Here is a 13,131-nt window from a genome sequence, read left to right as displayed (position 1 = left end):
CACAATAGTCTTATTTTTGGTGTACACAAAATAACTGCCCCCCCAGAATACCTGTGCCCTTTCACTAGCCCCCCCTCAAGAAATTAAAGCTATTGCTGTTATTGTCAAGCAGTTCACAGTCTTCTATAATCGTTTTGCCTGTGAATTTGAGCGCAAAGACGGTGTAAATCGGACAAAAATTGAGGAACTTGTGAAAAGTAGGCCATTTTTCAAGATGGCGCCCAGAGTCACACGAAACATATTGAGATGCTGTCTCCCGGCTTTTTTCTCATTTACATGTCGCGTTAAACACTCTGACCAAATTTCGTGCTGGTAACCGGAAATGCACGATCCATACAAATTATTGCACTTACGGACCGCACTATGAAGTCTTTTCTAGTTTTAAGTTCCATGCTTATGCCTCTAGACAAAAGGAGACGGTGATGATGAGAAATGAATGAAATGATGGAATGAAGAAAGTGGGGGGAAACGGCAGAACCCCGGGAAAACCCACGCACATGGTATTTGTCTACCACATAACTCACTTTCGCGAGCTGGGATCGAACCAAGAACCCCACACACCAGAGGTGAACGCTCTACCACTGAGAAACTGCGGCCCCTTAATAATATTTTAGAATTTAAGTCATCACTGTATCTAGGAAATGCCATTGTATTATCTTACATATTTTTATTTATTATCCTGTCACTGTTATTACTTATTTTAACCGTTTATTACACATCATCTTGTTATCATCATTAGACTTTTTGTACCCGATGTAAGTGCTATCGTGTTCTTATTTTTTGGTAATATCTCTTAAGCCAAATGAGCATACTTGAAAATTAAAACAAAAAGTACAGTAATTAAAAATAATAATTCTTAATATAAGAACAACACATCTCTGTGTGTTAGGCATGCTAATTCCTAATGCTTCACAGACAGGCTGAGGGTCCTCCTACCTGACGCTAAGATATGTCGCAAGAAGCATACAATTTGCAGATAAGTGAAAGCCTTGGGAGGAGGACAACTAATAATAATTATTTTCAGTAACAGTCTCAAAACAGCTAATGTAAAAATACAAGACCTAGGGTCTCATTCTGTACGGATTTGTATCTTTGCAAAGCAAAATAAGTGTTTAAGTTTACAATAATTTAACACTTTCTATTACTTGTTAGAGATTTTGCGTTGTGCTACGGTACGCAAAATATTACGAAAACTGATATGAAGTGAATAGCTGTCAATGTTGAACTGGAAGTCTTCGATTTCAGCCACTTCCGTTTTAAATACGGAGTAAGACAGGAGTTTGTACTTATTCTTAAAACGTTAAAAAGATTCAAGCAAAAAATGCTTTTACGTACGTGTTATTATTTTTGCTCTCGGGACACTTATTTGATTGCAAAATATACCTTTTCTCTATCTTTTACAATTTTTCCTCTATAGAGAGTACCACAAATACCGGAAATGGTTGATTTTTACCGCTTATGGTTTGGATTTCGGCTCCAAAAACAAAACCGATTCCTAAGTATCGACCCTCTTCTATCTTACGAAATTTCATGATGATCTCTCAAGTAGTTCTCGGGATTCTTTATTTCCCGGATGGACGGACACACGGACAGGGTAAATTTAGAATAAAAGAGTTTTGGTAAATAAAATTCTTCTAAAATAATGTATTATTAAGTAGCGGTATCTATTCTTGTTTACCTTCTTGTAAGGATGAATTAGGAACTCCTAAAAGTGAGCAGATACTACTTTGTAAATTTGAGCAGTTATAAGCAATGTTGCTCACTTGGGTCTAACCTCACTGAAACTCACGCTCATAACATCTTTTCGGTATCACGTTCACTCGACCTCACTCTTACACCATCGTTTCAACATCAAGTTCACTCGATCTCATCCTCACGTCGTCAATCCAACATCACACTCCCTTGACCTTACATTCACATCATTTCAACATTATGCTCACTCGACCCACACTCACATCATTTGGGACTCGTGCTCATTCCACTTCACACTCACTTCGTAACTAATCACGTGAAAATCGTGATTAAATTTTAAATAATAGCTGTCACCTTTCTTTCTTCGACCTTTCCCGTTAAACTACCAAAACTCCTTCCTTAGTGGGACCTTACATCACAAATCTTATACTTTGTCCAAATATCCAGTTTTGAGCTTAAAAGGTTTGGCCTGGGCTTTGATCGATCAATAACTCAGTCAGTCAGTCTGGACTTCTTTTATATATAAAGTTATATTCAGGGCTTGATAAGTTACGGCGCGAGGTTGCCATGTTGAGTAGAAATACGAGTCTAGCGCTTAGCTAATTTAAGGATAAAATACGTATGACTGTGTATGAAACTGTCGGTAGGTCGAAATTCTCGATCACCAGATCGCCATTGATGACTAAATATTTTAGTTTGACCATAGGAATTTGTAAAAATTACATCTGTGCAAGAAAAGATGGCGACCAAACTCTCTGATCTTGCTACTTGGTTCAGATCTGAAATACTATGTGCTTCTGATAATACAGATTTGCATAATGCAAAGCATTATATATGTTCGGGATGCATGCACGAAAGCATTTCCCATTATTTACTAAACCTTCCTTGCGTCTCGCTAATTGTTGTTTGTTTGACGAAATGAATCGTTACAATATATGTAATTTAGTTAAATATTTAATATACACTAGTGAACACAGGTATGTAATTAAAGTTCTCATTGAATGTTTCTATTGCACCACAATAGTTCGACACAAACACATCCACTCACATGAACACATTCCACTGTTTAAAAAACACACTCTCTCTTCGTGGCGGCTCATGTTCACTTTTCTACAAAAAAAGAGGGAGAAAAAGGCCACACTCCGAGAGCGAAGGGAGCCAAGGACACTGACCGTAGCCTGACCTCTATTCTGTTACGTTGTAGCTGTTCAGACTAACTATTTTGTAAGAAAAAAAAACACTCAACATACGCTACCTACCTTGAAATATCCATATTTCAACACAAATCCCAGTATCGAACATCTTAGTATTGACAATTGATAAAACAAAAATACTGAAGTTTACACTACTATGCAAATAAGTGTTAGAATAAGCATACTAAATGATCAATTGCTTCTCTTCACATTGAACTGTTGATGACTCCCTTTCGTTGAAAGGCAATAGGGACAACTTCACTATCGGCCTCTTGTAGAGTCCGTCTGATGTTTTTACTGTTACCATACGCACGATACCATCTTTTCCTGGGTTAGTCTCAACGATCCTGCCAAGTTTCCACAGTTACGAGGGTTGATTGGTCTCGCGAAGGATCACCATGTCATTTCGTTTGAAGTTGGCAGTTTCTTTGCACCATTTTGGTCTTCGTTGAAGTTAGGACAAATACTGGAAAAACCACCGTCTCCAAAAGTGCTGTGTTAGTTGTGTCAGTTGCAAACCTTCTGAAACGATTCATCTTTGTACCTATGAAATCTGCTTGTAGTGGAGCTAACTATGCGTCGCCAGTTAAAAAATGACCGGGTGTGAGGGCCCTAAGATCACTAGAATCAGCTGACATGGGAGTTAGTGGTCGCGAGCTGAGACATCCTTCCACCTGAACTAGTACAGTTATCATCTCTTCGTATGTGAGCACAACATTCTTCAAAATACGTTTCAGATGATACTTCATCGACTTGATCTTAGATTCCCACAATCCCCCAAAATGAGGTGAGGCTGGAGGGTTGAAATGCCACTGGATTCCAAGTGAGCTCAAGTAATCACTTGTTGAATTTGTAACTCCTGTCGGCGTCACTATTGTCAAAAGATCTTCAGCTCACGATTTTGCATGCAAAAAGTTTCTTCCGCAATCACTGTATATGTCACTTGGCTTTCGTCTACGTGCCACGAAATGTTTAAGCGCAAACAGAAAGGCTGAAGTAGATGCTTTGGTCACTAGTTCAATATGCACGGCTTTTGTACTGAAGCATACAAACACAGCAATATATCCCTTATATGTCTTGGCAGACCTCCCCTTTGTGTTCTTCAACAACACAGGATCAGTGTAATCTACCCCACACTGGTTATACGGCCTACTTGGAGTTACACGTCCAGCAGGCAATTGTCCCACGAGCTGGGTTGTATTAGCTCTAGAGAATCTGTCGCATGTTAGATACTGTCGCACGATCTGGCGCACTACATCTCTTCCTCTTAGTATCCAGTAGTTCTGTCGAAGAACTGACAGAAGGCGCTGTGGAGCAGCATGTAAATTTTTTACATGCTCATCACGCACGAGTTCGGTTAAACCATGTTTCCATGGCAGTAGGATAGGATGCTTCTCCTCAAAGTCTAATTGTGCCCTTTGCAGTCTTCCTCCTACCCTAAGCAGACCTTTATTGTCTACGAATGGATGCAGACAAAATAATTTATTTGTGCTGGTACGTCACCGTTTTCCTTAAGACATTTCAGCTCTAGAGAAAATTCCTCCTCTTGTAGCAACCGAATCTAGCAAAACAATGCAGCCTCTAACTCACTCGCCGTTAAGGGTTTGTGTACCCTTACTTCAGTTTTACTCCTTGAATTATTTATAAATCGTTTGCACCAAGCTGTCTCACGGTTTAATCTTGCTATCGAAGTGTAGTTTGAGAGAAGACTAATATCTGCCTTCGCGTGCATTGTAGAAACCAACGTCTTTTGTTCAACAATCATTCCCTCTGAGGTCTCATCGTCAACCTCTACAGCTGGCACTGTTTCTGCCGCTAACCACTCTTGACCTGTCCACCACAATCGATGATTGATCAGCTCGGACGGTCTAACACCACGACTCGCACAGTCTGCAGGATTGGTCTCACTGTTCACGTGATACCACTTGATGTTGCTTCTTTGTTGCACTTCACTTACTCGATTTGCCACGAATGTCTTCCATCTACTTGGACATGACGCAATGCATGCTAGGGCTACCATCGAATCAGAATAGACAGTCTTGCTGTTAATTTCGACCTTAAGGAATTGAGACACAATGTGCATTACTTTCAAGATGAGCACTGCGGCCCATTGTTCAAGACGTGGCAGCGTTTGTCTTTTGATAGGAGCCACCTTTGTTTTTGCACTTAGCATGTTCACTGCAATGTTTCCATCATTACGCACACATCTCACATACACTACAGCAGCATCTGATGCGTCACAGAACCCAACGAGATGGATTTTCCTCGTAGCATGCGGAATGACACATCGTTGTATTCTCACTTCCTGCAGCAGTGGAAGTTAATCGCAATAATCATGTGATTGTTTGGTGATGTTGCTGGGTAGAGGTTCATCCCAGCCAATTCCTAGCTTCCATATCTCTTGCATGAGAAGTTTGGCCTTTATGGTAGTAGGGGCTAGCCACCCCAACGGATCAAATAATTTGGCCAAGTCGGACAATAACTGTCTCTTCGCAACACTATGATGAATCTTGGGTAAAATGATTTTGAAGCAGAATGTATCTTGAGATTGACACCACTGCACTCCTAATGCCTTGATAGCATCTTTATCGTCCCAACGATCTATTTCGTTTGTTTCTCTTAAATGGCTTGGGATGGGCTCTAAAACACTTGGTTCATTACTCGTCCACTTGCGCAATTCAAACCCTCCCTTTTCTAACAGTTGTATTAGTTGGACTGTAGATGAATTGCTTTTGTCACAGAGTTACTCCCAATCAGACAGTCATCCATGCAGAAATCGTGTAGCACCACTGCTGATGCTAACGGGAAGCTGTGTCCTTCGTCGACGGCGAACTGCTGGAGACATTTTGTTGCTGAGAATGGTGCACATGCAGTTTCATATGTGACTGAAAGCAACATGAAGTCTTGAATGGGCTGTTTCGGATCCGATCTCCACACAATGCGTTGAAAGTTTGCGTCTTCTTGCTTCACGCGAATTTGCCTGAACATCATTTTTGCGTCTCCATATAGCGCCACCGTGTGAGTTCGGAAATGCAGCACAATAGACGTGAGGTCCTCTTGCAATCTTGGACCGACTATAAGGGTTTCAGTCAGTGACCCACCTGTCGTGATTTCTGCACTAGCATCGAACACTACATGTAGTTTAGTAGTTGTACTACTCTCCTTTAAAACGGCATGGTGAGGAAGGTAGCAACTTGTCGCTGGGGACACACTGTCTTCACTTGAAGAAATAGAATCCATGTGACCGAGTTCTAAATATTCTGTCATAAACCTGCAATATTGTTCCTGATAGCCAGGCCACCGTACAAACTTTCTCTCTTGTTGATTGAGTCGTTTTACTGCTATATCACGAGAATAGCCAAGGTCAGAGTGATTGGTCTTAAACGGTAGACTAACTTCATATCGACCATTAATTCTTCGATGCGTCACTGCAAAATGTTCTTTGCATTCTTTCTTCTAGTGTTAAAGGACGCACTAACGGTACTTCTTCGATCCCCCACAATCGCCGCACTGAGACATCTAGATTACAGCACACATGAAACGCATACACTGTAAATGTACGACTGCAATACACTTTCACCGATAACACCCAACTCACTGTCGTTTTCAATGTGATTGGATCACTTTCAGGACCCATGCGTTTGCCTCCTTGGATGAGTAACGGAAACACGTCCGCACCGAGAAGTATGTCCACACCACTTGTTTTGTAGAACTTCGGAACAGCCAGATCTACATCCTTGATATGGACCCACTCATTCACCTTAGTGAGAGCCTGTCTAGGCATATCTCCAGTCACTTTCCTCAGTACCACTGCTGTTGTTGAATATTCATCGTTATTGTATCTTGACTTAAAAGTAAGATCTACAACTGCGCGCGAGTTGCATGTACTACTGGAAGCTATTCCCGAAATAGTTATATTTGCACTACGTTTTGGGAGTCCCAGCGCTTGAGCACACCGTTCAGATACAGCACTCACCTCTGACGCACAGTCAAGTAACGTTCAAAAAGATTGATGTTGCCTTCTGTTGTTTCTAACCTTTATCATTGCTGTGGACAGCAACACTTGAGGAAGAACAGTTGTCATTGTTCACCCATGAGCTGCTACGTGAGAAAACACATCTTGAGCGCACTGAGAGGAAGAATCACCTTCGGGCTTCCTGTCAAAATGAAGTAACGTATAATGCAGCTTTCCACAGCGATGGCACCCACCTGATTTACACCGAGCAAGTTTATGTGTTCCTTTTAGACAATTGAAGCACAAAAGCTTACGAATGTCTTTCGTCTACTGATATTTGAAGGAAATCCTTGCATTTATGCAGCGCGTGCTGCAGTCCACACTTAACACATGTCACATCTGTCAAAGCATGATACGCCACTGTCCTACTTTCCGGACGAACTTGCAGACTTATGGGCCTTAGATTTATTTGATTTGCTTGTCGCGGAAGCCGCATGTGCGCGCGATCTCTGGTTGAGAAACTGTGGTAAGTCTGCGAAGGTTGGAAGTTCGTTTGAGTTATTTGATAGCTCTCACTGTTCACGTGAATCACTATGTAGTTTTTCAGTTACGTGGTACACTAGTATAGCATCCCAATGCTCCACAGAAATTTCGAACACTTTCAGAACTCGCACACATTCATTGGATGTATCCACAAGCCGTCTTAGAAAAGCTGGTGAATCGGCTACTGCACATGGTTGGCGAATCAGTCTTTTTATCGTATCATTTACGAGTTCGCGTTTATTCTTGTGTCAAGCATTGATCACTTCCAATGTCTCTTTACAAATTTGTTCGGTCACCGACAAAGATTGTACAAGTATTGCCTCTTCGCCACGCAAAGATGCCTTCAAATATTGAAGCTTTTGCGCTCCGCTCAATAATGAATTACTGTCCACGGATGGCACGAAAAGATCCCGAAACGACAGCCAATCTTTTAAGCATCCATCAAATGTTGATAATTCCAACTCACTCACTTTTGAAGAGGTTACGTTTTCATTTGATGTTGATGAAACACTTTCTGATTGTTTCATTATCACAATTTTCTCAATTAATTCGTCCACTCTGTCTTGCATTGTTTCTATTTCTTTCTCGTACATATCAAATGCTTGTTAATCACAAGTTCTTGTAAAGTCTAAGATAAGCTTTTTACAGTCATCAGCTACTTGATTTTCCTTTCTTATATAAGTATTCACTAATGTTTTATTAAAAGACTCACTGTTTATTTTATTCTCCATACTCATTATTTTGCGTTTGGTGACAGTTTTCGAAGGAAGCAATTGTACCATTGTTGATCACTTTGCGCGCCTAGATCACTAAATATAGCTTTGACGTTAGACTTAATGTACACCAAACTTGGTTTAGATTTGGTCAGCAGTAACCGACAAATAAAGTACTACACACATACACCTGGAGCGAAACTATATACTCAAGTATGCTTACGCCAGGGTCGTTAAATCGGGATCACAAATAATACGTAGTTTATATAAGCAGAATGAACTTTTAATGTCACTGCTATAATGCTTTCTGTCCCCTTGGATACACCGTTGTTGAAAATTATTATTTTTGCTTAAGTGAAGAGACAATCTTAAGAATTGGTTCCAGGAACCTAAAGAAAAAATATCAACCTGTTCGGGATACCACTGCGAAGAGAACGAACGACCGCGCTGCGTAGGCTGGCTTCGATACATCTCATTGCTATAGAATTCATAGCGCTCAGCACAATTGAAACAGTACCTTGCACAACTAAAATAAATCAAAGTTTCCAATCCTGCTTTATTTCTAGATGACGTACATCCTAATTTACTGTCGTTCACTAACTTTGTTCCGTGTGTTAAGTCGTGTGAGATCACAGAAACTCATGTAGTCATTTATATCTATGTGATATTATTACGTTTCCGTCTGCTAACTCATGCGAGACCACAAATATTATTATGTAGCCAACGGAAGTGTTTTTTTTTTTTTTTAATCTATTTGTTTAAAATAAACCCCGGCAACGTATACGGCACCTGTACCGTGTTTATCATGTCGACGAACTTTTCGTGAACTTTGGTAATGTACTACCATGAGCAAAATAAATGACGCGTCTCTTTATTTTGAAGTTTTTTGAAAATATCTCCGTTTTCTTTATATGTTCGAAATTTCGGAAGGTTTCCCCAGCAGGACAGGTTAATAACAAACCCGTTTTTAATATTTGTGTTAGATATTAGCTTAAAATAAAGAAATTAGAAGCAAAAAACATTAAATCGACAGAAATCTCGAGAATTACCAACTCTGCTAAAGTGGGAAATTTTCAAGAACACGAGGGAATTCTGCATTTCAACACGAAGCAGCGACATCTATGTCATTGAGAGAAATGTGGATTAAATCTACAAACTAAACTTTTAACGAATATTTCTAGTATGTCTTATTATATGCATTATCTGCAAACTCCAAATATATGAATATATGCTAAGTATTAACATAAAGATAGAGCAAATAGTGGAAATTATCTATGGAAAAGGACGAATTAGTAGGACGATCGTAATGAAATATCGTCTTTACCGGAACAGGCTCAGTTCACGTAAAAAACAAATAGCTCAGTTAGTTAAAGCAACGAGTCTGTATGCTGAAGGTAGCGGGTTCGAACCCGTGGAAGTGCCGTTATCATTTTTATCACTACACTACGGTTATTTTTTTTTATTTTTTTATTTGGGAAAAAATCAAATTGTAACGTATGTGTAAAACTCATGACGATACCAAAAAAAAGAAAAAATGCTGTTGTCGCACTTGCATTAGCGTCCCTAATTTTGTTTGCAAACAGTTTCGTAATTATTTCCCCTGTGCTCACTGCTCACCATATGCTCGCTGGCGCATAACTAATGTTTCCCAGTAAATGTTAATTCTAATTTGGAGAATTTTATAAAGTTTCACAATATTTCTCACTAGATAGTCTTCTATCTACGTGTTTGGATATTTTGATAACAGATTTCCCTATTAAATGTTTAATTTTCCCTAGATGTTTAATTACGGAAAAGTTTTACAATGTATTTGTATTGAATTGAAATTGTTTTGAATTTACTACATAAGGTAAGTAGACCGAAGGAGGAGAACTCAAGTAATTGGTATTCTACGTAAAAGCAACCTATTGTAGAATGATGATGCTTCTTACCTTCAGCACATAATCTTAACGTTAGAGAGTCAGAGAGAGAAAAATCCTGGTCTTTCCTCCTCTATGACCACCCATCTTAAACCTCTACATATCATTGTTCGTCTCACAAAATTTCGGTGCTCCAAAAACATTCTAATAATAATAATAATAATAATAATAATAATAATAATAATAATCCTGAATATGCCATCCTTACATAATGTAGGATATCTTAGTTTCCTAGTTTAAATCTTAAATATCTTAGTTTAAAATGCTTTCTTTAGTACTTATTTGAGCAACCATGTAGGAGGGGGTACGACTTTTTATTTTGCCCCTCTCATTTCAGTAGCCTTCCAACAGAAAGTAATTTTTGATAAGCAGGACAGATAAAATGAATAAGAAATATATTTACAGCATTCTCTCCCCTTTCATGATTGGAATATCACGTAATATTTTTTATTCTACGAAAGATGGCCCTGTGCGGTTAGGGGTAGGTAACTAAAAAAAATACCTAATATATAGCGCCCCTTGATTGTAATATTACCGCTTCTTTATTTGTACGAGGGAGCCCCTACACAATCAAGGGTGACAAAAAGAATAGGAAAAGTGTCTATTGATTCCAGTGGTGGATCCAGCACGAACTCCTGGGGGAGGGGAGGGGAAGTGAAACATTCTTTTGATGATGTGAAGCTGTCACAAATTACCACTTAACTAAACTAAACAATAGTGGGGGAACTGGAACCCAGTCAGTTTAAATTTATGTAAAAGTTTAATTTTTGGATTCATATTAAAGTTTTGGTTTCAAATGAGAATTTCAGTCCAAGTGGTCAATGATCAAATCTCGTGGGGCTCTTCAGTGTAGGCTAATACGGCCCCCTTATGAGAAGAGGCAAAATTATTAACATGTTTATAACTTTCGAATTTTTCGCCTATTTTAAAGAAATATTTTGCTTCGTATTAAAGTGTTGGTTCCAAATGACAAACTCAGTCCGAGTGGACAATGATCAAATCTCCGGGGGGGTCTTCAGTATAGGGGGCTACGGCTCCCTTATGGGAAAAGGCAAAAATATGAAAATGCTTATAACTTCCGAATTTTCCGTCTATTTTAAAGAAATTATTAGCTTCATATTAAAGTCTTGGCTTCAAATGACAATTTCAGTTCGTGTGGACAATGATCAAATCTCGGAGGGCTCTTCGGTGTAGGGGTTTCGGCTTCTTTATGGGACAAGATTCACGTAGTTGATATTGCAAAATTGTTTTGTGTATATATAAGTGGAAACTTGCACCATTTGGTTAATTTTACCTCTTATGTTTTGCAGATTCATATCCCAAGCAATAGTTACTTCGCAGAGCTAAAAGAAGGCACTTACTAGTTTCATTAAAATGAAATGTCTTTTATGAGAGGAGTAGACGAACGAACAGGCATAATTTCAATAATAATAATAATAATAATTAATTCAACTGAAAGGACTGTAATTTATGTGGACAGCAATTATCATAAATATGCAACCATTATAAAAACAATGCTTTGAGTAGAAAGATATTCCTTCCCAAGTGTTAACGAATGCGCACGAGATAAGACATGTCTCGAGAAAGAGACAAGACGCGCTTTGTGACATCCAAGATAATACGAGGCAAATGTTTTGGACACGAGATAGCTTGTAAAATGTATCGTCTTGTCTGGAATGCCTCGAAAACAAAAGTCTAAGTTTTAAAATTATTTTTCAAGATCTATTCTCTCAGAAGTAGTTCTCTGCCTTAAAATTAATAACGACATTTGTGATTTAAAAAAGATAAACAATGCCTAAAGTTAATAGTTAACTTTTCGAAAAGAAGCTTCATTAAGGGTGAACCTGAAAGATGTCCACAAACTTCGGGAGGTGATTCGTGACATCAAAAGGAGACAAATGGTCCTCTTGCAGTTTTCGAATTCAGCTTCGTTGTCGAGATACAGGGTTGCCAACTGCTCGTGTTTGAGAAACTCACTGGGAATAAATTCAAGTCCAAGAATAAACTACTACTCATATATTTTTCAGGTCAATTGACTTATACCATGTTGTAAGGTCAAATATTTGTTTATGAAGTGTGTACAAAATTCGCCAGGGACTTTTCTGAGAAAATCGTCGAGAAAAAGTCACCTCCAAGAATAAACTAAACCTCGTAAATTTTTCTAAGAGAAATATCTGATACTGCAATATAGGGTTGTTAATTAAATATTGATTAATGAAAAATAAACAAAATTGTTAAAACCATTTTGGAGAAAATAGCGTTTTTCGATTTTCGGCTGTTTGTAAACCACACTTATTTTAGGTGGTAGGAAAAAATGGAAAAGCTCCTGTAAGAATACTAAGTAAACCCTAAGTTTAAAATTTGGTGTAGATAAGTTGAACGGTATGGCCTCTAGGCGAGTGCATATAAAAGTGTACCGAACGGACGGACCGGAAGGACGGGTGTCGAAAAGTCACATTTTCGGTATGTAGACGCCATGAAACATGTAAATCCGTTGAAATCTGAATTTGATATTATTTTCACAATCACTATATTTTCTTCTCTCTTTTGTCGCTCGAAAAAGAAAAGCCTGAGTTTACCACAAAAAGCTAGGGAGTTTCTCAAAAAATATTCAATTACAGGGCCACCGCACTAAACTTTTTCAATTCAATTTCTTAACTGTGTTAGGCCGCAGCTGTTACTGAAGTGTGTATTTGGATAATGCGAATAAAATTATCGTATTATTCAAATACATCAAATGTCAGATTATCGAATAAAAAACTTCGATTGAAGAAAATCCATACTACAAAACTAACTCACACTTTGAGCACATTTTCATTAGACATATAATAGACCAATTAATGCAATCATTGTTTATGAAATATGAAAAAAATCAAATGAGTCACTTTGGGAAAGTCGTTCAAAAAGAACACGTCAGGAGTAACCTACCTCTTGTGAATTGTTTCGAACAATGAGTTAAGATATACTTTTGGTTATTAATGAAATATTTATTTGCGAAATTTGAACAAAATCGCCTGTCGTTCGAGAAAATTGTCGGGAAAAAAACCTTGACCCCAAAAATAAACTATCCGTTGTAATTGTTTTTCATAGAAATGACTTATACTAAAATATAGGGT

The 13,131-nt window shown here is 38.5% G+C and overlaps 2 protein-coding genes across 2 annotated transcripts; both read right to left on the bottom strand.

Annotated features, from left to right (window-relative positions):
- Positions 1–3,778: 3,778 nt before the first annotated feature.
- Positions 3,779–5,058, bottom strand: LOC145689586 (uncharacterized). Its single transcript, XM_081763766.1, has 2 exons — positions 4,557–5,058; positions 3,779–4,341 (listed from the first exon to the last, which is right to left on the bottom strand). Exons 1-2 carry the CDS (start codon positions 5,056–5,058, stop codon positions 3,779–3,781), a joined length of 1,065 nt encoding a protein of 354 aa, XP_081619892.1.
- A 533-nt stretch (positions 5,059–5,591) lies between these two features.
- Positions 5,592–6,125, bottom strand: LOC145689585 (uncharacterized). The gene has a single exon (XM_081763765.1). The coding sequence runs from the start codon at positions 6,123–6,125 to the stop codon at positions 5,592–5,594; it is 534 nt and encodes a 177-aa protein (XP_081619891.1).
- Between the last annotated feature and the right edge of the window lie 7,006 nt (positions 6,126–13,131).

Source organism: Thermobia domestica, chromosome 7 (genome assembly GCF_964235325.1).
Source record: "Thermobia domestica chromosome 7, izTheDome1.hap1.1, whole genome shotgun sequence".
NCBI classification, from domain to species: Eukaryota; Metazoa; Arthropoda; class Insecta; order Zygentoma; family Lepismatidae; genus Thermobia; species Thermobia domestica.
This window is presented reverse-complemented; position numbering and strand designations above follow the sequence as displayed.